This window comes from Trachinotus anak, unplaced genomic scaffold, assembly GCF_046630095.1.
Source record: "Trachinotus anak isolate AG129_WGS33_773 ecotype Australia unplaced genomic scaffold, CSIRO_AGI_Tana_v1 ptg000024l, whole genome shotgun sequence".
Classification (NCBI taxonomy): domain Eukaryota; kingdom Metazoa; phylum Chordata; class Actinopteri; order Carangiformes; family Carangidae; genus Trachinotus; species Trachinotus anak.
In genome coordinates, this window is record NW_027273875.1 from 17,945,162 (window position 1) to 17,970,814 (window position 25,653).

General features: G+C 43.4%; 1 protein-coding gene across 4 annotated transcripts in view; it reads right to left on the minus strand.

Annotated features, from left to right (window-relative positions):
- The window catches only part of hlcs (holocarboxylase synthetase (biotin-(proprionyl-CoA-carboxylase (ATP-hydrolysing)) ligase)), a 37,337-nt gene extending 15,898 nt beyond the window's left edge, over positions 1-21,439 (minus strand). The window contains exons 1-6 of one of the 4 annotated variants that reach the window (XM_071460467.1): positions 21,013-21,439; positions 16,452-16,592; positions 12,710-12,872; positions 11,226-12,256; positions 6,601-6,774; positions 1,060-1,337 (exon numbers count right to left, since the gene is read on the minus strand). In XM_071460467.1, the coding sequence (XP_071316568.1) occupies positions 1,060-1,337; positions 6,601-6,774; positions 11,226-12,256; positions 12,710-12,872; positions 16,452-16,592; positions 21,013-21,276 (2,051 nt within the window). In that variant the 5' untranslated portion in view covers positions 21,277-21,439. Of the gene's footprint in view, positions 1-1,059; positions 1,341-6,600; positions 6,775-11,225; positions 12,257-12,709; positions 12,873-16,451; positions 16,593-18,103; positions 18,121-21,012 lie in introns of those variants that run through there. The other 3 variants (XM_071460466.1, XM_071460470.1, XM_071460469.1) reach the window with 3 other exon arrangements.
- Between the last annotated feature and the right edge of the window lie 4,214 nt (positions 21,440-25,653).

Genomic DNA, 25,653 nt, shown 5'->3' on the forward strand with positions numbered 1-25,653 from the left:
GCTTGTGACTCTTCAAACACAACACACACAACATGTGTGTGTGTTGAAAAGTCAGATGCTAACTGTTTTTCTTCAGAACCTACTCTGTCATATCACTGCATGAAAGTTCTCTCACACATTTTATCTCTCAGTGCATCTGAGAGCTGGAGGAAGAAACAATAATGCACTAACCTAAAACTCACATGTGGTTTGAAAGGTGACAGATCCACAGATAGGGTGTGGTGTGTCTCAGGCTCTGGTGCTCTTGGTGTCCTGTAAGCTGATTGGCCCAGAGTGTCAGGCAAGTGTTGAAATACAAAATCAAATGGCTTAGTGAAAGCAAAATCAACAAGGGGCAGTTACAGTCACTCAGAGCTGCAGACCCTCAGACACCACCTGCTTTTAATGTTCAGAGACTGAAGAGCTTCAGAGACGAGATGAACAGCACAGGTGAAAGGAAAGCTGGAGGAGAGAGTGAGCACGTTCACAAAATTACAGAGAGACTGACAAGCAACCAGCACGTCATGACATCACAACTACCCTCTGGGTTGACTATGCGTTTTAAATAAACTGCATCATTAATACTAGTGTAAAGTGTAGACTGTTACTCTGGTCAACACACTCAAAGCTCCGAGGACAGGCGCAAAACAAGCACAGAGACCACATGAAAATATTTATTCCTCCAGGTTGAACTCGTGAACCTGAGGACACTTTCACTGTTTCATGAGTTTTTCTGTGTAGTGATGAAACTAAAGGTGTGTTACTGGGAGGAACAGTAAACAGAGGGTTTCAGCACCGTGGTCTTCTCCGATGACATCAGACTCTTGACCTGAGTTATGATCACATCGGGCCCTGGTATTATAAGTGAGCTGCTGTAGTTTATGAGAGTGGCTGCAGGTCACTGTGTTTTCCGGTGGTGAAAGGTGTGTGTAAGGTTACAGCAGGTTAGCCTGTGCACGTCACAGCAGTCACAACTGTTGTGGTCTTGACTGCTCTGATGTGCATGTCTACGAAAACACCCTGCTGCCGGCCTCACGGTGCCTTTCAAACATCAGAGACACTCAGAGGACCGTGTGTTACCCTTCCAGCAGGTCCATGGTCGATGTGGCGATCTCAGCGTACAGCAGGGCGTGCCCCAGCAGACTGGTCTTTAGGTTCTTGCTGTAGGTCTCCATACTGAACTGCGCCCAGCTCTGGGACTCTGAGGAGTCAGTGACCAGGGCCAGAGAGCCGTCAGGCAGCAAAGGACCATCATGGAGCTCAGAAAAGGACACCATCCTCAGGGAGGTCCTGGACAATGTGAGGAGGCCATTTTGATCTGCTTGTGTCTCCGCCCACCTCAGGAAGCTGGCCTTGGCCTTCTTTGTGGAGGACAGAGAAGCACAGAGAGACAACAATACCATCATATGCTTATTTTGTATGAATATGGCAGTCATTTCTCTACAGACACTGCCTACAGCGAAGTCCACACTTGGTAACACTGTCTAATGAGCACAGGGCGAGGTACCCACAAAGAGCACCTGATGTATGTCTTAGATCAACAAATCTGCAGTGAAGGTGTTAGCCTGGATCTCCTGTGTGAGACTCTCAGCTCTGAGCCCACTGGTTCCTTCTGAGGTTGTAAATATGTCTCATTTCTAAAAAGGCCCTTGTTCAGGATTATTTTCAGTATTCAGCATAGAAACATGTTTTGTGATCAGTATAAAATAGATAGGTAAAAGTAGGAACTGTTTGATTTTACCAACTCGCTGGAATCACACACAGACACAGACCTGAACACTTAGTTTCAATGTGTGGCTCTCTTCAGTGTGTGGCCAATCAGGGACATAAATAGGCAGCAATCCCAGTCTGTCACTCCTCGTTCATCTGGTGTCTCTCCTGTGTCCTAGCTCATATAAAGACATTAACTCCCTTCACCCCTCTCACTAGGTTTGACTTTATTCTCTCATTGGCTGTGACTGTGTGGAGGTGACATAATAATGTGAGGCACTGTGTAATTCTGTGTAATTCTGTCTGAGATGTATACATTTAATTTACTTTAACATGAAGTTACACTCACATGTAGGGATGTCATGAGAACTGATACTTCAGTACCACATTTTTAAAAATGGGAGAGAACTTGTTTTTCTATAGCACTGTGGGTATTGAAGGTAGCGTAGCTACTGGATATGGGATTCCGGACCCCATCACAACATTTGCTGAGCACAACAGTGTCCAACATGTTCTGATACATGCCACTGATCGTTTCAGCTCTTCAACTTCCTGTATGTAACAGGACACGCACACGCACACACACGCACACACAACCACCCAGATAGACCTGACAGACTGATTCTATTCTGTTCCACAATTCACACACAGACAACAAAAGACAACACAATCTAAAGATGGTCAAATTCACACAGAAGGTGTTTTAAAAAAAAAAAAAAACAATAGCATCTACAGTTTTGTTGTTTGTTTTTTTCAACAATCTGTATTAATCTTTGTGGATAAAACTAACCTCTGATTCCTGTTTCAGTTACACACTCAATAAATTCATAAAGCCCGGTGTCCACACATGTAATAGTAATCAAACTGACTTAGTTATTTACATCATGGAAAGCAACAATATGTTCAGCCCCATACATTGGATTTCTATTCTAAAACTATGCTGTCACTGCTGCAACAATTCCTCAGCATATATGGCCAAACAGTCTGAGGCCATCACTGCATGTTGAGGGTTGACCCCTTCTAAGGAGAATAACATCTATCAACTACACACTCCAACAAGCTTCTGCATTTCATTGAATGAACCCTTTGGCAGATTCTCGTCAAATCCCACCTCATTCCCACACAGAGGTAAATGGTGATGGGCCACCTCCTGCCAGAGGAGCCAACTGCAAAACCGACTGAGCAGTGATGCAGAGGTGAGGATGGTGTGATGCGGTGGGGGTAATGGTGGGTGATTGTACTGATGGTGGTGGTGGTAAGGATGGTTTGATGATGATGTGGTGATAAAGGTGGTGGTGGTGTTGTGGTGAATGTATATGCATTGGTGGTGGTGGTGGGGTTAGTTATGGTGATAGCGATGGTGGTCATGGTGGTGACTGTCCTGATGGTGGTGATGGTGGTGATTGTCCTAATGGTGGTGGTTGTCCTGGTGGTGGTCATTGTCCTAATGGTGGTCATGGTGGTGACTGTCCCGATGGTGGTGATTGTCCTGATGGTGGTGATTGTCCTGGTGGTGGTCATTGTCCTAATGGTGGTCATGGTGGTGATGGTCCTGATGGTGGTCATGGTGGCGATTGTCCTGATGGTGGTCATGGTGGTGATTGTCCTGATGGTGGTGATTGTCCTGATGGTGGACATGGTGGTGATTGTCCTAATGGTGGTGATTGTCCTGATGGTGGTGACTGTCCTGATGGCGGTGATGGTGGTGATTGTCCTAATGGTGGTGATTGTCCTGATGGTGGTAATTGTCCTGATGGTGGACATGGTGGTGATTGTCCTGATGGTGGTGATTGTCCTGATGGCGGTGATGGTGGTGATTGTCCTAATGGTGGTGACTGTCCTGGTGGTGGTCATTGTCCTAATGGTGGTCATGGTGGTGATGGTCCTGATGGTGGCCATGGTGGTGATTGTCCTAATGGTTGTGATTGTCCTAATGGTGGTGACTGTCCTGATGGTGGACATGGTGGTGATTGTCCTGATGGTGGTCATGGTGGTGACTGTCCTGATGGTTGTGATTGTCCTAATGGTGGTGATTGTCCTGATGGTGGTCATTGTCCTAATGGTGGTCATGGTGGTGATGGTCCTGATGGTGGTCATGGTGGTGATTGTCCTAATGGTTCTGATTGTCCTGATGGTGGTGATTGTCCTAATGGTTGTGATTGTCCTGATGGTGATGACTGTTCTGATGGTGGTCATGGTGGTGATTGTCCTGATGGTGGTCATGGTGGTGACTGTCCTGATGGTGGTAATGGTCCTGATGGTGGTTATGGTGGTGATTGTCCTGATGGTAATGATTCTCCTGATGGTGGTGATGGCGGTGATTGTCCTGATAGTGATGGCAGTGATTGTCCTGATGGTGGTGATAGTGAATGTGCTGTTGGTGGTGAACGTAGTGGTTTTGATGATGGGGTGTAGTTGAGGTGATGACGCAGGTGGTGTAGGTGGAGGTAGTGATGGTAATGGTGGTGGGTGAGGCAGAGGCGATGGTAGATGTAGCGGTTGTTATATTTGTCTGGATATATGGTGCACATTTTGTGGTGAATTTCAGCAAAATACAATTTATTCAATCCAATAGCAACAACAATGGTCTGTTGCAACTAACAAATAGTTTTCAGGATCGGTTTATCTGTGGATTATTTTTTGATTGATCAATTAATCATTTAGTCTAGTGTTAAAAAGAGTTATTAATATCCTTCATAATGTCTTAGTCTGGTTGATTTGTCCAACCAACAGCTCAGTATCGGTAACGGTAAATCACCAAGAGCAAAACTCACATTTGAGGGGATGCAATCAGAGAAAGTCTTTTTGCCTGAAGAACAAATTAAAATAAATGATTATTTAGACTGTGCTTTTGGAATTTTGTGTTAAGTTTGGTGAACCAATAACTGAGTCCCTGTTTCAGAACAAAAAGCCAGGAATGTATAATAATTTCTTTGATATATAAGCACTGAATAAAAGCTATAGCAGCCAAGCCAACCACAGTGCACCCGGATTTGAGAAGCCATTCTGCAGACGTGCTGAGGGCACAGCTCGCAGCTTTCCTCCTCAACCTACACGACAATCTGGAAACAATTCTGAAGCCCCACTTCCATCAGCCTGCTGCTTGTTGGTACAAAGTGGCTGGGGCAGCGGGGTCAAAGGTCACACAGTAATGCAAATATACAACAATGAAGACAAAAACAACTGCACCACTACTGTTTCTACAACTAATATTAGTTTAATACTACTTTGGTTTTTATGGGAGGCCCACCGCACTGGCACCAGTGGAGGACTTGGGGATGTGACCAGAGCTGCTTTGAGGAATGACTCAGGACCTTACTTCCTCCTTCTCAGCAACCTGGAACTCTGACTCCCCCTGGTGGTTGTTGTTGTGTACTTGCATAGTGAAATAGACCACACGATCCATGAGAATGTTGCTGTCATTCTTTTACACAGCCATACCAATATTTTACAGAGAATGTAAGTAAAATAGGAACCATCCCAGACTGGTTGAGTGTTCATACAGTAGCTGCTCACTGCACCTCAGTGCCCGTTTTAAGATGTGTTCCTGTACACACCAGTAATCCTCCTGAACTGTATAAGTCAAGTTAAATGTGATGGCTTATCTTGTTGTTATGAGGATGATTCACTGTAACAACACAATTTCAAGAAAGTACACAGTAAGTTTTACTCACTGCTTTACTGTGTTGATGTATGTTCAGAGTCTGTTACTGTGCTAACTTTAAATCTTAGTGAAACGTGATGTATACCGGCAGGGTTCTGTGACATCACATCTGGTTTGGAAATGAAAATGAGAAACCTCCAGTGCATGTACACTGAGACAGCACTTTTCAGTGAAGTAGAAGGCATCTCGTGTCCAGCAGTTAAACCTGAATTGAAAATATTTGCATATTTGTACAGTCTGGATTCTTCAGGGAGGAAGGACTAGATGTAATTTTAACTCATTTTTAACTAGGCAGTTGAAGTTTTCTTTGGAAAACAATATCAGATGCAAATGATTATTCCAAGAAGTGTCATTCACACGGGTACATGTCTTAAATTCAAAAACTCCATGAAGGAGGACTGTTGTACACTTAGCTTTAGCTAGGTGTTCCTAATAAACTGCCGACTGAGTCAATATTATACCTAAACACTTCAAATGACCTTTTTCAATCATGCCAAAAATATTCTTGGGGCCTTTTAATTAGTCTGCCTTCCACGGGCACGTCCGTGAGATATACTGAAAAATCAAACCACATGGTACTCACAGGAGGAGCACTCACTGCGGTCAGTCACTATAACGGCTGATCAAAGACTGATCCACTGCCCTCACATGTTTGTATTGGACTTGTGTTCACAGACCTGCTGTAAGCCTGCTGCTCATATATGCACATATATTTGCATTCATTTACGAAGGCAAATTGTTTCCACATGTGTACTATGTGCCGTCGTTCTCACAATTAACTTTAATAAAAACAATCTGCTTCTCGTTGTATGTGTGTGTGTGAGTGAATGAAAGAGTGGATGAGTGGTTAGATGATGGTAATGGAGGAAATGGAAAAGGAAGCAGCAGACTGTCAGCAAAAATGTAAAGATAACACTCGGCATTTGATTTTCATCCTCAGGCCTAAGTGAAGTTTCCCATTCTTCCAGCCAACAACAGACAGTCAGCTCTTGTTTAACACTCAGACAAGTCTTATCTGGCACTCCTACATGTGTCTGTGTGCTTGGTCCTGCAGCGAATAACAGGTCATGTTATGTGGACAATCCCCATTGGTTTGGACATGATGTTGATGAAAAGGTGTTACTCAACAAATCCAGCAGAGCCACAGAAAACAGATCGAATACATGACTGATCATCAAGACTGTGACTAACACCAGACTTGTTTCACTGGGACCATTGTGACCTTAATCCTGCAGCCTGGCTCTTACCAGAGAGGTGGCCAGTAAGTGGACTGGGCTTGGGGCTGGAGTATGGTGTAGTGCACAGCTGAGGCCCAGAGAGACGAGGATCTCTGTCAAGACTTCATAGCGCAGAGCGTTGCTGACCTTCAGTTCATCGAAGCCTTCTGGTGTCAAGTTCTCAGGTGCAATTTCCAGGTGGACCTGCAGACAGAGAACATGAAGAATGTCTAACAAACTTACATTCACATATATCTTAATTTAACATTTTCCAAACTAATACCTGAGGTTCATCTGATTTATCGGTCTGTCTGGGAACGCTTTACGTTATGGGACTGACCTCTGCCAGTGTGGCTGCTCAGAAAACAACACAACTTCAACAAAATGTTCAACTCCCACTGACCACACTCACAGAAATGTACATTTACCTACCAAATACAACTTTAATAAGGTTGACCCATTCAGCCCCAAACATACTGCACAGTTCATGTGACAATTAACTATTTACTTTTATCCAGATATGGAAACCCAATCTACTAGCATACACTGTGGCAACAATTATTTTTGAGATTTAATTGAAAGCTTTGGATCAGACCAGATTCAGCCTGGGTTAAAATGCCTTTCTGGGGCTGCAGTGCTGTGGTTTGAGGCCAAAGCAGCTGATGAGGAAGACTACAGCGTGTAGGGTCTCTGCAAAGCCAGTGCTGCCTGCCCGGGCTCCTCAGGGTCCCAGCGAGTCACAATGTGAAAGTCAGCAAGACTGTGCTGAGATTAAAGGTGAGAATATTTGACATGGTACATTACACTACTTGAGATTAGATGTGATCCATTTAAATAAAAAGAAAAAAGAAAACTAGAATTACTACCTCCTCGAAAGTGCTTTGTGAGGTCACACTTACCTTGACCTCTGACCTTTGACCACCAAAATTTAATGAGTTCATCCTTGAGTCCAAGTGAATGTTTGTACCACAATTGAAGAAATTCCCTCAGGACGTTACTGATATGCCTGATTGTCCCCGAGAATGGGACGTATGGACGACAACCCACCTTCTCACTGTCACTGGACACCACCTGGCTGAATCAACTGTGGTATCTACCTTCTTCTGTTCATTCATTCAGACCTCACTGAAATCGTACCTGTCAACTGTTCCTCTGTCAAACTCCAGTATCACAGTTGTCTACTCCTTCACTGTAGCATCACTGTATGTGTAGCTGGTGTCTGTTTTTTTTGAGTGTTTGAGGGTAGAGTCGATGCCTGTGTTTCTGTTCCTGGGCTCTGGTGAACGATGTTGTCTCCTATGATTGGGAGTTTGGTGGTGTGGATCTGTACGTGACTCCACTACACCTAGAGGATGTGGTATCACTCTCACCTGGAGAGGACGGCCTATCTTTTTCCAGTTCAGGTGTGGATACACTGGAACATAGTGTTTACTGAACCGCTCTGTCACCGTGGCTACCCTCACTCTGATCTAGTCACTCAGTCGACAGGAGGACTGGACAGCAAGGACAGTTTGCATCTTGAAGGCAGAGGGAGCAGTGTTTGTCCTTGTCTGCAGATTTAGAGCTGGGGACAACATACGATGCACACCACCACAGGCGGAACACAGCATTGATGGAGCTTCAGGGTGGTCTGTACCACAGGAACAGGTCCTGTCCACCAGAGAGGAAGGACCCTGTACCATAATCTATTATCAACAATATAAATATACAATGCATCCAGAAATTATTCACATTGCTTCACTTTTTCCATATTTTGTTACGTTACAGCCTTATTCCAAAATGAATTAAATTCATTATTAAATTCATAATGACAAAGTGAAAAAAGTTTGCTTTAAATTTTTGCAAATATATTAAAAATAAAAAACAAAAAAAAAAATTACATGTACATAAGTATTCACAGCCTTTGCCATGACACTCAAAATTGAGCTCAGGTGCATCCTGTTTCCACTGATCATCCTTCAGATGTTTCTACAACTTGATTGGAGTCCACCTGCGGTAAATTCAGTTGATTGGACATGATTTGGAAAGGCACACACCTGTCTATATAAGGTCCCATAGTGGACAGTGCATGTCAGAGCACAAACCAAGCCATGAAGTCCAAGGAACTGTCTGTAGACCTCTGAGACAGGATTGTATGGAGGCACAGATCTGGGGAAGGGTACAGAAACATTCCTGCAGCATTGAAGGTCCCAGTGAGCACAGTGGCCTCCATCATCTGTAAATGGAAGAAGTTTGGAACCACCAGGACTCTTCCTAGAGCTGGCCGCCCGGCCAATCTGAGCGATCGGGGCAGAAGGGCCTTAGTCAGGGAGGTGACCAAGAACCCAATGGTCACTCTGACAGTGCTCCAGTGTTGCTCTGTGGAGAGAGGAGAACCTTCCAGAAGGACAACCATTTCTGCAGCACTTCACCAATCAGGCCTGTATGGTAGAGTGGCCAGACGGAAGCCACTCCTCAGTAAAAGGCACATGACAGCCTGCCTGGAGTTTGCCAAAAGGCAGCTGAAGGACTCTCAGACCATGAGAAACTAAATTCTCTGGTCTGATGAAACAAAGACTGAACTATTTGGCCTGAATGCCAAGCGTCATGTCTGGAGGAAACCAGGCACCGCTCATCACCTGGCCAATACCATCCCTACAGTGGAGCATGGTGGTGGCAGCATCATGCTGTGGGGATGTTTTTCAGCAGCAGGAACTGGGAGACTAGTCAGGGACGAGGGAAAGATGAATGCAGAGATGTACAGAGACATCCTTGATGATAACCAGCTCCAGAGCGCTCTGGACCTCGGACTGGGGAGAAGGTTCATCTTCCAACAGGACAACGACCCTAAGCACATAGCCATGATAACAAAGGAGTGGCTTCGGGACAACTCTGTGAATGTCCTTGAGTGGCCCAGCCAGAGCCCAGACTTGAACCTGATTGAACATCTCTGGAGAGATCTGAAAATGGCTGTGCACCGACGCTCCCCATCCAACCTGATGGATCTTGAGAGGTTCTGCAAAGAAGAATGGGAGAAACTGCCCAGAAACAGGTGTGCCAAGCTTGTAGCATCATACTCAAAAAGACTTGAGGCTGTAATTGCTGCCAAAGGTGCTTCAACAAAGTATTGAGCAAGGGCTGTGAATATTTATGTACATGTTATATTTTTGTTTTTTATTTTTAATAAACTTTTTGTGGAAAAAAAATGAATTTAATCCATTTTGGAATGAGGCTGTAACATAACAAAATGTGGAAAAAGTGAAGCGCTGTGAATACTTTCCAGATGCACTGTGTATGTGTATGTGTATGTGTGTGTGTGTGTGTGTATCCAAAACCTTGGGTTGAGACCCCCAGCTGCTTGGACAAGTGGCAACCTACACACTGAGACGTGTGGTCAAGGTTTGTAAACAGACTACTGTTCACTGGCACGTTTTACCTTCATAGAGATTACAGCAGCCAGATTAATTTGAACCTCTGAGGTATGAAGTTACCTCCATGTTTCATACTGGGGTCTGTAAATCGACCGATATTGGTTTTCTAGGGCCGTTGTCGATAAGGATTATGAGGACAATAACAGATATTTGGAACCGAAAAACATTTACAGTAAAAATGAAAATCTGTCAAAATTTGGAATTTTACAAACTCCAACAAAAAACTTTGTTTAAATGCATTTAATATTTATCAATAAATACAAAAAAATGATATACCTGAGCTGGACGAATCAAATCAATAGATAATTAATACTAGTTATACCTTTTGCTTAATTACATAATAGAGAATGAATACATGTTGCTGCGTAAACTGTCCTCCAATTCTGGAACTGCCCTCTGCAGCGTGGAAGCTCAAAAGTCCCTGTGGCAACATTAGCTGGTGCTGCTACATAACATTAACACGTAGTCAGTACAGGTAACACTGCAGGCTCACGTTATCACCGCAACACGGTTTGTTATTCGGACATTTTCAGCGGTGTAACCAGGAAACCGGGCTTTTCATTACAGAAGTAGCTCACAGGAGCTAGGTGGTGTGTCGCAGCTTCGGTGTGCAGGACTGTAATGTTTCCACTTGGCAAACATCAGCTGCTTTGCCCTCCGCCCTCAGCCACAGCCCACGCTCAGCGGGAACTCTCCTCTCTCCTCCTCCTCGAGGCTTCACGCTGTGCTCGTGCGGGAGTGTCATGTGAGTGACAGCAAGGCTTCAGCATTGATTGGCTATTACTCGTGTGACATCTAGCAAATCGGAGATTGTCGTGGGCGGAACATTAAATGAAGCAGCGACTTGAGAGCAAACGGCACACAGGGAGAGACGGCAGCGGAGCCGCGGAGCGCGCTTTGTAATTACTTCATAATATCGGTGATCGTTAAAATAAAACACTGATACCGATAATCGGCAGAATGCCTAATATCGGCTCCCAGTAATCGGCCAGGCCGATAATTGGTGGACCCCTCGTCTGTAGTGAGTGGTGGTGTTGTACAGCACCATGTTATACATTACAATATACTGTAGACCAATTCAACACCACTGCAAACTACAGCCCATTAACAATACCTCTGACAGCACGGTGTCAATGAGCACTGCATGTTGATTATTTTATAGCTGAGCTGTACTGGATTGCATTGATTCCACAGGTGTTGACTGCTCTGCATGAGAATGAGACAAACACATTTTTGAATCTTTACCTGACAGAGGACAGCCTCCCCACCGTCCCCCCCGTGGGTCACCCTGACGATAACCATATCCCTCTGATGAGGGACATCCCCTTTCAGCTCCCCCCAGAGCTCCACCTCCCCTCCTGCCCGAGTGTCCCTGGTGTAGACCTTCCCACTAGCCAACACACTCAGTTCCAGCTCAGTACTGTCCTCCTTAGTGAAGCTCAGCCTGCTGACCTGTCCTCTTCGCATCTCCCTGGCTTCCACACAAAGGCCCGCAGGGCACAGGGTGGAGGCTAGCCCCAGGACCTTGCCACCCTGGCTTAAGTAGGTGAGAAAGCGGGCCTGAAGCTGGGGGGTCAGGGTTTCCTCCTCTGCCAGCACCAGGAGCCTGGTGTTGTCCAGCCATGGGTCACTCAGAGCCTGCTGTGGTTGGAGGGGATATATTATGTTGTTTTCCATGTCTATACACTCTGATAGGAGCTGACGAACTACGTGAAAACGCTCCAGGCAACCATCCGTGTACACCAGAACATTTGGTGGTTTGCCCCTGCAGTCAAATCTATTGCTCTGATCAAAAAAACCCTCAGCGTCATGTTCATCCAGAGTCTCAGGTCCACTGTCCAGCTCCAAATTATCATCAGGAAGGTCTGGGATGTTCTCAGCTGAGGCATATTTGACAGACAGGATGGTGCTGTTCTCCATCTCCAAGCATTCATGGCAGCTGGACAGATGGAGGTGGTGTCCATGGCCCTCCATGTGGTGACGGTTCCCCAAGGAGTGGTCCTCTGAGTCACCAACAGGTCCCAGATCCTGGGTGCTGTGGAATGGCTCTGACCCTCGTCGTTTCTCTGCCCTCCTCTTTGCCTCTGGGGTCAGGAGAAGGCTGCCTTTACGGCATTGTGGGTGCTGGTGGTCAGCTAACAGGCTAAAAGGTGAGGGCTTAGCGACACCCCCCTCAGCCTGGGTGGAGCACAGCCACAGGGCTGTCACAGTCTTTGGGCTCTGTGGACGCTGCTTCTCCAACAGCTCACTGAGGGTGGCTTCTTGCAAAACAACAGCTATAGTGACAAAACAGAGAAACAACGTCAGCACAATCTGACTTCAAATAAAAACATGCGTTGTGATAACAAGGCCTGAAAATTAACTTTTAACCGACTGGGAGAACAAGAACTGATCTATGCAATCTAGGGGGGCAACAGTTTTAGACATCCTGTCATTCTCTTTCGTCTGTGTTGAGAGAATCTGTCACCATAAAACCCAAACAGTGACTAAAAGAGGCTGAGACGCTGAGGGGATAGTTCTGTCTGTGTTTGTCATCACCGGTGACCTCATGAAAAGGTGTTACTGACACAAGGATTAAGATAAGAATTCAAGTTTGTTACAGCTGATTCTTTTTCTAACAAACACTAACAAAATGGCACCAGATGAATGAACACATAAGTGAGGGGGTGATATGAAAATACAACTGAATATAAAAAGGGCAAATATGAAATGTAATTTAAGGAACATACGGATTATCTTTGAGGGCAGAAGTCCATCATCGAGCTGAAGGCGATCTTCCATAAAAGCAACTCCAAGCTGACTGAAGTTCTCTACAGTGGCCCGAGCTACCGCCCTGAAGGGCCGGCCAGGGCTACAGGCCAGAGGAAGACAGTAGTCAGACCACTTCAGCACCTGCACACAACACACACCAGGTGTTAGTGCAGCCCACAGTGATCAGTACAGTGTGTGTGCTAACAGGACCAAGCCTCAGCAGCTGGAGTAAAACACTGGTTGCGTCAGTTAAACCTGACACAACCGGCAGCCAGGGTACCTAAACAAAGCATTCTGCCATCTTTGCAAACGTATAGAACTGGCAAAACACTGCCAATCTGCATGAGCATTTCTGAATCCACCATCCTGCTGAGCCGCTGCTGTGAGCTGTAGAGACAGGTGGAGCAGCTGGCCTCCACTTCAGTCTCCAGATGAACAAACAGGTGAGGATAACATGCTGTTAGATGATCAGGGTGCACAACAACACATACAGTTTTTTGCGTAGTTCTCGGATGTGATTTATAAATTGACGCTGCTTTTCTTCACCTATTGATCGGACAGCAAACTATAAAGACAATTTCAATGTCATTTAGTCCCTGATGTATTTTGTGAAAGACAGAAATCAGTGCTACAAGAATGTGCATAATACGGCTGGACTCCAACTGTCGGTTTGGTTAGTGCACACGTTGAATTTCACATTACAGGTTAATTACTGACCGTGTTGAATTCTGACAGAGGCAGACCCTTACATTAGCAGATAAAATGACAAAAATCACCCCAAAAATCCCCACAAAAAAACCAACCATGATGGACTCAGCCAGTCGCCAATATATTAGTCCAATCGCCCAACCCTAGTGCTGATACAATGAAGTACACAGTATGTGCTAATGTGGACTGTTGTGGGTTAATAGGTTAAGGAACACAACACTTTACATCGTACCAGGTTGTTCTGTATTACATTATGAATGGTAATCAGTGACGTGGTGCATCAAGGGGTTTAAATATATGTATAAAATACATTTTCTTTCATTTTCCACTCTTTGTTCTCTGAGCTCTCAGACCTCAGTCCACATGCGTCTCCAGCTGTGGGCCTGTGTTGATCCAGCATGAGAACATCAGGACTGAGACCATGCTGCCTCAGAGTTCGTCTTTCTACACCAACATTTCTCATGTGTTGAGCAATTCTAGATATAACCTACCACCTGTCTGTCATTGGTCACCTTAATTTTGTGGGTGTGGCCAAATACACATACACCATCACACTGATTCACTCTAACAGAAACCATACTGGCTAACCTGTGACAGTGACATGTATCTTTACCATGTGTGCTACAATAAACATGTAAATCAAAACTACTGCCCTAAACTACCACGTGTAGTACAGTACCAGTTTACTGATGGCACCATCACTGTGCTTTGGCTATAACTCATGAACTTTCCACACGGTCACCTCAGGCAGGGATCTGCCCAACACATTTAAGCAGGGCACCAGTGGCACCACCATGTGGTCATTCAACAGCTACTCTGTGATTTGGCTAATAACTCATGAGCCATGATGCACAGTCCAGTTCCAGATGCATGGGTTCTCCCTGGGCACGTTCAAGACATGCAAACATACACTGCCTGGCCAAAAAAAAAGTCGCCACCTGGATTTAACTAAGCAAATAGGTACGAGCCTCCTATTGGATAATTACTGCATGGGCAATTATCTTTCAGCTGGCAACAAGTTATTTAACCCCGACTGGTGCAATGAGTTGCTTCTCATTTCTTAAACAACCATGTCGAAAGACACATCCCGTGGTCGTGGAAAAGATGTTCGTCTGTTTGAGAAGGGTCAAATCATTGGCATGCATCAAGCAGAGAAAACATCTAAGGAGACTGCAGAAACTACTAAAATTGGGTTAAGAACTGTCCAACACATTATTAAAAACTGGAAAGATAGTGGGGACCCATCGTCTTCGAGGAAGAAATGTGGCCAGAAAAAAATCCAGATTAATCATGATTGGCGATCACTTAAACGTTTGGTGAAATCAAATCGAAGAAAAACAACAGTAGAACTCAGGGCTATGTTTAATAGTGAAGGTAAGAGCATTTCCACATGCACAATGCAAAGGGAACTCAAGGGATTGGGACTGAACAGCTGTGTAGCCTTAAGAAAACCACTAATCAGTGAGGCTAACCGGAAAAAAAGGCTTCAACTTGCTAGGGAGCATAAAGATTGGACTCTGGAGCAATGGAAGGTCATGTGGTCTGATGAGTCCAGATTTACCCTGTTCCAGAGTGATGGGCGCATCAGGGTAAGAAGAGAGGCAGATGAAGTGATGCACCCATCATGCCTAGTGCCTACTGTACAAGCCTGTGGGGGCAGTGCTATGATCTGGGGTTGCTGCAGTTGGTCAGGTCTAGGTTCAGCAACAGTATGTGGTCAAAGAATGAGGTCAGCTGACTACCTGAATATACTGAATGACCAGGTTATTCCATCAATGGATTTTTTTCTTCACTGATGGCATGGGCATATTCCAAGATGACAATGCCAGGATTCATTCATTCATCAGGCTCAAATTGTGAAAGAGTGGTTCAGGGAGCATGAGACATCATTTTCACACATGGATTGGCCACCACAGAGTCCAGACCTTAACCCCATTGAGAATCTTTGGGATGTGCTGGAGAAGGCTTTGCGCAGCGGTCAGACTCTACCATCATCAATACAAGATCTTGGTGAGAAATTAATGCAACACTGGATGGAAATAAATCTTGTGACATTGCAGAAGCTTATCGAAACAATGCCACAGCGAATGCGTGCCGTAATCAAAGCTAAAGGCGGTCCAACGAAATATTAGAGTGTCTGACCTTTTTTTTTGGTGGCGACTTTTTTTTTGGCCAGGCAGTGTAGTAACACCACTGTTTGTTACAATGCACTGTCATCATTTTGAATGCATCATGCAATTGTAACCTAATATGGGTGACACTGCATGATCCAACAGTTCTGCTCAACCTATAGGTGGCACTGCACTCCAGATATAAATGTAAGTGACTAGGTTAGCAATTAGCAGTTAGCAGCACTCCAACAGCACAGTACGAGTTGCCAGTATGAGTATACCAAACAGTTAATACATATAGAGATAGTACATAGATACATGAAGTACAGATTTGTGAGATTAGGGAATAATGAAGTTGAGTGTTTGGGAAATTAGGTTAAAAACATGTCTACTAAAAGCCAGTTTTGCTAAATTTGAACAATAGTTCTGACAGTAGCTGTGTCCCAGTTCAGGGGCCACACCCTTCAGGGCGGTGCAACTAGACTGCCCTATTTAGAAGGTTCCTTCAAATACAGCTGAGAAATGCAGCCTTGTTTCACCGGGAAACAGAGGCTCCAACAAGTGAATCCTTCTCAAATGAAAATGATATGGCAATAAACAACACAGACAGAGAGCCTGAAGGTTACACTTTGAAACCTAAGTATTGTGTTTCAGCTCAGTTCAACAGTAACGGTGAAACTGTTAAAACCACTGGCCTTAAAACTTCAAGCTTTAGTGAAGAAAAGTTATATGTTGTCAAGGTTGCTAGGCAACAAATCAGAAATCCACTGTGGACCAGACCATCTGATTTCAGTTTGGCCTTCTCGATCTACGATGGCTATGAGATCCGCAAGGACCACACCTGTGGCCCCTGAACCGGAACACAGCTAATATTACTTGTTAAGCAAAGTGCGGTGCCTACTTTCTTATTTGATGTGTGGCGAGAATGGTCGCCCACTCTGTGTCCTGTAGCCTCTATGATGAATGAAATATTCTCTATGTGTGGACCACGCACCAGAGAGGACCCCAACAGCACAGTCCATTTGCTGATGTCGTCACAGGCCTGGGGACAGTACAGACAACACAGACAAAAATACTCAGGTCACACTGATTAGTAGTTAGTGACAGTATTGTTCAGATGCTTCAGTAGAACCTGTGTGGCTGTGTGGTTAGACAGTGACACAATGAGACATTCTGATAAAGTCACTGTTTCACATCTAAACGATGACATCATGTCTTATTTGATCAAAATATTGTTCACATTATGACATCAGTTAGTTACACAGTGTGGCATTGATTAACTACACACAGCAGCACGTTCAGTGTTTGTTGCTCTTGGTCACACACTCTGATCAACATTTTGCCCCCAAGTCAAGTCTCACAGCTGAAAAGTCCAGAGAGCGACACCCCTGACTGAAGTATGAGTCTCTTTATGTTTTTGTGTTTCAGAACTAGGTATCCAAGTCTGGTTCTTTCTGGTTCTGGTTTTTTCACTGTACCAACCCACTGATTTGTTTTCCTTTTTATTCAGTTTTGTCAATTGTGATGAGCAAAACTGAATAATGAATAATGAATGAGCCTGGTATATTTGGCTTTATCTGTAGAAACCCTGAGGATCCACATGAGTAAGGGCACATTTCTTTATTGCTTATAAATTCAGTGATTCAAATTCTAGTCTTGCTTTAAGTGTTTAATGAACAACGTCATCCTTTTGTTATATCTTATTTTGTGAGCCTGATTAAAAATTTGGATGTAAAATCTAACGCTGGAAATGTCTAGAGAAGATCTGCATTTATAGAAATACTGACATTTAAATAAACTCTGAGCAAAGAGTCTCTCAACAACAACACAACTGGGTTTCCGTTTTGGAAACTGAGATCTCTTTACCTCAGTTACTATGGCAACTTACTCTATGATGCTAACACTGAGATCCCTTCACCTCAGCTAACCAGCGTTTCTCTCATCTCCTCCCATCCTGCCGAGATCAAAGTCCCAGTTGGACATTAGTTTGTTAACCCAGGATGTCTTTGTTAACGATGATCACTCACTGATCCATGTGACACGGTTACACATCGGACTCTTTATAACACTTATTTATATACCCTCATTTCTCATGTTGTGATTCGTGATGATGGTAACCTACCATGTAGTTTAAGGGAGAGTTTTGAGGACTGGTTCAGGCTGATGCAGCATTAGCCAAATAAGACCAACAATGAAAACACACATTCACAGGGGAGCTGCTCATCCTCCAGAACCACTTCAGTGTTCCTTAACAGTATCTTGGAGGGGGGGCAGGTGGCGCACACCCTCCACATGAAACCAAATGAAAAAAATAAATAAATAAATAAAATATTAAAAATAAAATTAATTAATTGATGTCATTTAGCTACTTTATGCACACTTGTTTCAGTGTGGGTCTCTACTGTGTTTTACTGTCATTATGGTGGCATTTCTCTGCTGCTGATGGCATGTAAACACCAGCAGTACAAGGATGTGTTTTTGACTTAATATAGACAAAGAGCCATTCACAAGGACAGCTACGCCTTCTCCTCCTACTGTCATCAGCTGTGGTACCTTTGAGCATCACCGACACATTTTAGCGGCGCTCATCCCAACAAGGTCCCACTGCAGACCTCAAGTTTGGGGACCCCAGATCTGAGACGCAGGATGTATTTATGTAGACCAACCGTGAAGTCATCATCACCTGGTTCCCTCCACAAACAGCCAACAGGATTTCACCATTGTCTTCTGGATGATTAGAGAAAATCAGCAACAGTTTCTGATCCCGACAGGTTTTGTTCAGCAGGATAATCTTCACTAATGACTCTACTTTATGATGTCTGAAGCCTAAATACAAACAGCAGCATGATTAATGTTGGATTGAAACAGAGAGTGAAGGGAGAAAATCAAAAATCCCAAAGCACAATTGTATGCAACACATTTTGGTGTCATCATGATAAGTCACAAAGTGCTGGCCCACTCCTCTAGGTACCATTTTGAGCCCCTGAAGCCAGGTGATATCAATTAAGTCTGTGAGGGTTCAGGATTTAGGCCTTAGGGGGTACATTGGGACTGCATGCAAAAGATGTGTCACTTCTTTAAATGCCCCCTGGTGTGGAAACCTTATTTCCTTTTCTGCCACAAACGTATGGATACAAATGGACTGCTACTTTAAGGTGACATCAGACAGCGAGAGTGAAGATGTGTTAGTGTGTAGCAGGATTAGTATTGAACTTGCAAAACTACCAGTAGAAACCAGTAACCAGACTACAGAGGTTGTGGATCAGCCCCAATCCAGACCAGGACCTGGCAGGTTCTCAGAGAACAAGAAAAACAAACAAAAAAAAAAAACTATGGTATTTCCGTTTTCTTGTTGTAAACCAAAAATGGAAAACTGGAAAAACAGAGCTGTTTTTCTGTTTTTTTTGTCAGAATTAAAAAATGAAAAACAAGAACTTCAAAATTGGTGGTTTCTTTTGCTTTGGTGTTTGCAAATTCCCTTATTTAATTTTTTGTTATTTAATTGAGCAATGGAAAAAGGTTAGGTCAGGTGACATGGAAGTAAAGGTAAATATTTCAAAATAAAAGCCAAGAGAACAGCCATTCTATAAAATGTAAAATTATGCAAGCACAAATAGATAAAGATCTATTTTTGCTTAGGTCTTTGCATTAAGACATGAAAAATGTTTTATCAAAAGTGTATGTAGGGGTGGGCGTACTGATCATATGACAATCTTTTGGGGTAAAGTCGCAATCACGATCAGAATCACGATCCTATTTCCGCTCTGGTTTTATTGTGAAAGTCCTGATTTGTGATCTGTATCTTTTCACCACATTGACGCTTCTTTCTGGAACCTTCTGGAACTTTTCAAGTGTGTACATATTGTGTTACAACCAGTCACACTTTGTTGCTTAGCTCACAGGGACTATTCGTTTTGAAAGCGCTGTTATTTATTTATAAGGTGCGATACATTAATGAGGTTCTGCGGCCCTCTTGTCCCGTGGACACACTATACCTCCACCATCTTGGACTGCAGTTGGTGATGGTGTTTCCTGCTCAGATCTGGTGGAGAGCTGATACATACACCGCCACACCAAGCAGAGCAGAACATGAACGCCAGCTACAGTCAGAGGGATAGCTGTCAACACTTAGCTGTGACTGAACTTTTGAAATTAAAGATCTGCACCCATAGGGCTTTGCCGATGGACGATGATGTTGGTGATCGACCAAGTGCGATCATGCTTTTGCCAGTTAAAGACTAATTTGGCTCGTTTTCCCATTAATGTATGTGATCAATGTTCTTAATTTGTAGTGTTAAATTAATGTTACATTTAATTTGCCCTGCCAGTTTCATGTCAGCACCCCCTGCATATAACCAATGCGTGTGCATGCACACATTGGGACCACCTGATCATCATTTAAACTGCTTGTTGTGTGAATGTGCTCGACTGTGATTAAACAGAGTGGAGGAGAGCAAATGGCAGCGTCAATTAATAACCTAATTTACAAACATTTGGAAATGCACAGTGATGTCTACAGTCTATGGTTCTTCCAAAATAGCGTTGACTACAGTGACCAGCAGAGGTTCCCACGTGTTTATAATTGTTCACCCTTTCACCAAATAAGTTCATATTCTCCTATGATGGAGCTAAGCAAAGCTTTCTATAGCTGTTGTTGTTGTTGGCTGTAGCAGACACTGCAACTTTGACTCAGAAATTCATCAGTCTGCAGCCATATATTACTCCTACAGAGGACAAATCAATCTGCCAAATTGATATTGATATTGTATTGATCACAATCATATTTGCAGTAGGGAACTTTTAGCCTATTTATTGAGTGTAAAATAACCGTAACTACATACAAGTTATTTTTACACATTGATAGTTTCTATTCTAGACAGTGTGTCAACATACATCAGACTTCAAAGTAAAAAAAATCATATTAAAGATATTTCAGATCTAACCGCAAAATTTAATGGGTTCTGTAAAATAGACAAAATAAACAAACTGTCTGTCTAGCTGTGCTTGTATAATTTTACACTTTATAGAATGCCAATGGCAATTCTATCATCTGGCTTTTATTTTGACATATTTGTCTTTACTTCCGTGTCACCTGACTGCGTTTATTCATTCCTCAATTTAACAAGGAAAAATGAAAAAAAAACACCAAAATTGGACTGTTTCTTCTACTTTGATGTTCTTGTTTTCGTTTTTTCATTCTGACAACAAAAACGGAAAAACGGCTCTGTTTTTCAAAACAAGAACACAGAAATACCATAGTTTTTTTCGTTTTTTCATTTCTGGTTTGAAACGAAAAAACGAATTGCCTGAACGTACACGGGCCATATAGACACAGCTGTGTCACCGCTGAACGAGTTTAAAACGTGCCATGGCTGCTAAATGTTAACACGCCTGTACCCGCCACCACAGACTCTCCATGAGAGATCATGCCATTTCACCAACAGCTAGCTCCAGTGTCCAACCTGAGGCTCCGTGACATAGACGGCCTTGTTCCCCAGCTGGAGGAAGACGATGTCCTCGGGTTGAGGCAGGCTGGGACACCGGCGGGCGGCTGTGCGGCATCCAGTCGGCGGTGCTGTGGCTGGTGCTGCGGCCGAGCTGGAGCAGACGCTGAAGCTGAAGCTGAAGCTGCCGCTGTTCAGTCTAGACAGACTGTTGCGGATCAGGACCGAGTAGCACTTGTGAAAGCGCACCCACATGTAGACGTAGCACAACGTTATGAGCATCTTAACCTGCAGCCGGGAAGGTGGCCATCGTGGCTGGTCTCCTCGCCGTGGAAAAGTTATCAGTAGCGGACACAGTACTGCGGTCGAACTCAGCTGTCAAGCTAACCGCTACCACTTCCGCCTTCCTCTTCTTCTTCTGCTTCTTTTCTTTCTTCTTCTTCCCATGTTGTTTTATGGCGGTTTGCAAACATCGAATCGGTGCATCACCGCCACCAACTGGAATGGAGTGTGGACCGGAGTGACTGATAAATTATATTCTTCTGCTGTTTTTAACAAAGATGTGAATATAGCTCTACACTCCATATGTCATGAATTCAATTGTAACAACAGTTTTAGTTCAAGCTTGATATGATCAGTTTCCAATTCCACAATCTCAGCACCACAGCAGAAGCTCAAGGATACTGAATTATATCCAACTTCAACTGTGTTTTTGACACAAAACTGCGGTGATTAACCCATTACACTGTTTTCAAAGAAAACCTGCCCCACTCTCTGCCCCGCAAACATCTAACAATATTAAGTCCTTTTTTTGCATTTGCATTTTTTTTTTACTGATATCAATTTATCTGCTGAAAAGTTTTTTAATCCATCTGTACATTCTCCCTTTTATCCCCATTTGGTATAATTTGATCATTAACCCTTGCTTCCACATCATGTCATATGCCTTCTCAACATCAAATGCAGCTACTAAACTCTATTAGTTTGAGCTTTTCTAATTTCATTTTCTAGACAAAGAGCTGGATCGGTTGTGCTTTCTCCTTTTCTAAATCCACTTTGATAATTCTTTAATAATTCATTTATCTCTACATGATATTCTAATCTTTTGTTTATAATTTTTTCCATAAATTTTACATGTGAAGTCAGAGCTATCAGTCTATAACTTTCCGCTAACTGTGGATCCTTACCTGGCTTACGTATGGGGACAATAACTGATTCCTTCCACTGGTTTGGTAAACGCTCCACTTCCCATGTCTTATTATATAGCTCTAATAATACTATTTTACTCCCAACACTGAAGTTGTCTAGCATACAATAACTTATTTGATCATTCCCACACCTGCTTAATGCATTGTTTAGTAATTGTAACCAGTACATTTAATGCATCCCCTCCTCCTCCTCCTCATCCTGCAGTGCTTCCATATGTCTGTCTATTGTTCCCTCTCTCTGTCTGCTTTCTTCATTACAATTGCAATACGATGTACCTTCACAAAAGTCTTTGCTTATAATTCTGCCTTATCCCTCTCATCTATCGTTACCATTTCCTCCTTCTTTCATTATAGGATACCCACATTCTTTCCTTCAGCCGGACATCTTCTTAAACAAACCCCGCACTTGATCTAAAGGTGGGAGGGCTGCCTTTACGGCATTGTGGGTGCTGGTGGTCAGCTAACAGGCTAAAAGGTGAGGGCTTAGCGACACCCCCCTCAGCCTGGGTGGAGCACAGCCACAGGGCTGTCACAGTCTTTGGGCTCTGTGGACGCTGCTTCTCCAACAGCTCACTGAGGGTGGCTTCTTGCAAAACAACAGCTATAGTGACAAAACAGAGAAACAACGTCAGCACAATCTGACTTCAAATAAAAACATGCGTTGCCATAAAACCCAAACAGTGACTAAAAGAGGCTGAGACGCTGAGGGGATAGTTCTGTCTGTGTTTGTCATCACCGGTGACCTCATGAAAAGGTGTTACTGACACAAGGATTAAGATAAGAATTCAAGTTTGTTACAGCTGATTCTTTTTCTAACAAACACTAACAAAATGGCACCAGATGAATGAACACATAAGTGAGGGGGTGATATGAAAATACAACTGAATATAAAAAGGGCAAATATGAAATGTAATTTAAGGAACATACGGATTATCTTTGAGGGCAGAAGTCCATCATCGAGCTGAAGGCGATCTTCCATAAAAGCAACTCCAAGCTGACTGAAGTTCTCTACAGTGGCCCGAGCTACCGCCCTGAAGGGCCGGCCAGGGCTACAGGCCAGAGGAAGACAGTAGTCAGACCACTTCAGCATCTGCTTATTTCTGTATTAAGTTCATCAATTGTCCTGCTTTCCTTCTTTTAATTTTCCTTCAGTTAATACTCTAAACTTGCCCCAGTTCGCTTCAAATTTCCACCTTCCTTCTCACTCATTCTGTTCTTTTTCCTTCTCCTAAATCTATAAATATTGGATAGTGATCACCTATCTTGCTCCCTTAGAAAACGTCACAATTTATTTTCCCAGCCAATAACTGTGGTACTAAAGCGAGGTCTATTGCTGATTGTGTGCCCTTCACCTAATATACCCTTGTTTCCGTCACATCATTTAAACACACCACTTCATTTTCATCCATTAGTTCCTCTAAGATTTCTCAATTTAAATCTTCCTGTTCACTCCACACTATAAGCATTGCAGTCCACAAACCAGATAATATTACCTCTCCAATGTTCCAGTATTACTTCTAGCTTTCTGTTCTCTAGCTCTTTGCATTGGTTTTAAAAATTAACAACTTTCTTCCATATTTCTGTAACTAGAAGCTTCCAGTTCATTACCCTCTGTAATGAATGTAGCACACCCCACCTGCACCTTGCCTCTATCCTTACATATGATAGTATATGCTTTAATAATGAAATCCAGAGCTGATTTGAGTTTCCTGAATGCATTTGACATCTGGTTTTGTTTTTAACTTCTTAATATAGCCTTTAAACTCCTGACCATTTGCATTTAGACTTCCTGCATTCCACTGTAGTATCAACATTATAGGAAGACTTGAGAAGCTGCCTCTGAAGACCCTTCCCCTTGACTAAGATCTTCTTTCATGCTGCTGTCTTAACTCATTTTCATTTATTCTCTCTTAGTTTTTGCTTGTTCTGAAAAGTTGAAGACGTAGGCTAAACTAGCACTAATCTGTCCATTGCTCTGGATGACCCTTATTTCTCTTCTTTCACTTTCATATATTTTTACTGCGTCTGCATAGGTCACTTTCTGTTCTGATTTTACCTGTTGAATCTCAACTGCCTGCTTCCTGAGTGTACACCCTCCATAAGTTGCTGTGTGGTTCCCTCCACAGTTTCAACATTTAACTGGATCTTTATTACCACATTCTCCATATGCATGTCATCCCCCACATCTTCCTGGTCTTTGTTTCCCTTTGCTGTGTCCATATCTCTGGCATTAATATCATCTGACCAGCGGAGGAACACATGTTCTGACATTAAAGCTGATGTAGCCGACCATCACTTTTCCAGGAAGCACCTCATCACTGACTCACTGTCAGCCTTTTCCCCGTCCCTGAATGCCTGCAGCCATCTAATTCCTGAGGTCGTTCCTCCCTTCAGCACATTTCTCAGTTTCTCCAGATTTTCTCCGATGGGGATTCTAGTTATTCCTCCCTAACTCCACTTCTCTCACAATTATCCGTTTTCCACCATTTCTTTTTTCCACACACTTTGCAATTGTATCACTTTTTTTCTCTGCTCAATACTTGTGCATTTCACAAACAAACTGCCATCTCCATAACACCTTTGCCATTTCTATTTCCTTAATTGCCTTCCTTAATCAATTTGTCAAAGTGTTCGGGCTACCTGATGTGATCTTGTTCCTTGCCTTGAATTTAAGAATTACCTTAAATACTTCCATCATAATCTTCTCCTTCACCTTTCCTCATTTTCTTCAAATGACAGTTTTCCTGAAGGCATCATCTGACTATACTTTGTATCCTTCCTTCCTCCTCCACCTTTCCCACTATTCACAATTCTTGTCCAATCAGTCTCCATTTCATCATCCTCCACCTGCTACTTGCCATTCAGATCCGTTCACAAATCAGATTTTTTCCAAAAACCACCAATTCGAAAATCACAGCGCTGTCTTTATCTTCTTCTGCTTCTTCTTATCTGAGGTTTATTTGCAAACAACAAATTGGTGCAGTAGTGCCACCAAATGGTCTGTGAATGTTGGCCAGACTGTCCAATATTCACATATTCCAAAAGAAAGAAATACATAAAAATCAGAATCAGAATCGGAATCAGAATCAGAATCAGTTTTATTGCCAAGTATGTTTTCACATACAAGGAATTTTTTCTGGTGATTGGTGCAATTGATCAGCAACAGTGGGGCTCTCTAGCCTTGTTGATGAGGCTAATAGCAGATGGGAAGAAGCTATTTTTGTGGCGAGAGGTTTTGGTCCTGAAGGACCGCAGCCTCCTGCCAGAGGGGAGTGTCTCAAAGAGTTTGTGTCCAGGGTGGGAGGAGTCAGCTACAATCTTCCCTGCACGCCTCAGAGTCCTTGAGGCGTACAGGTCCTGGAGGGACGGAAGATTGCAGCCAATCACCTTCTCAGCAGAGTGGATGATACGCTGCAGTCTGTTATTGTCCTTCTCCGTGGCAGCAGCGTAC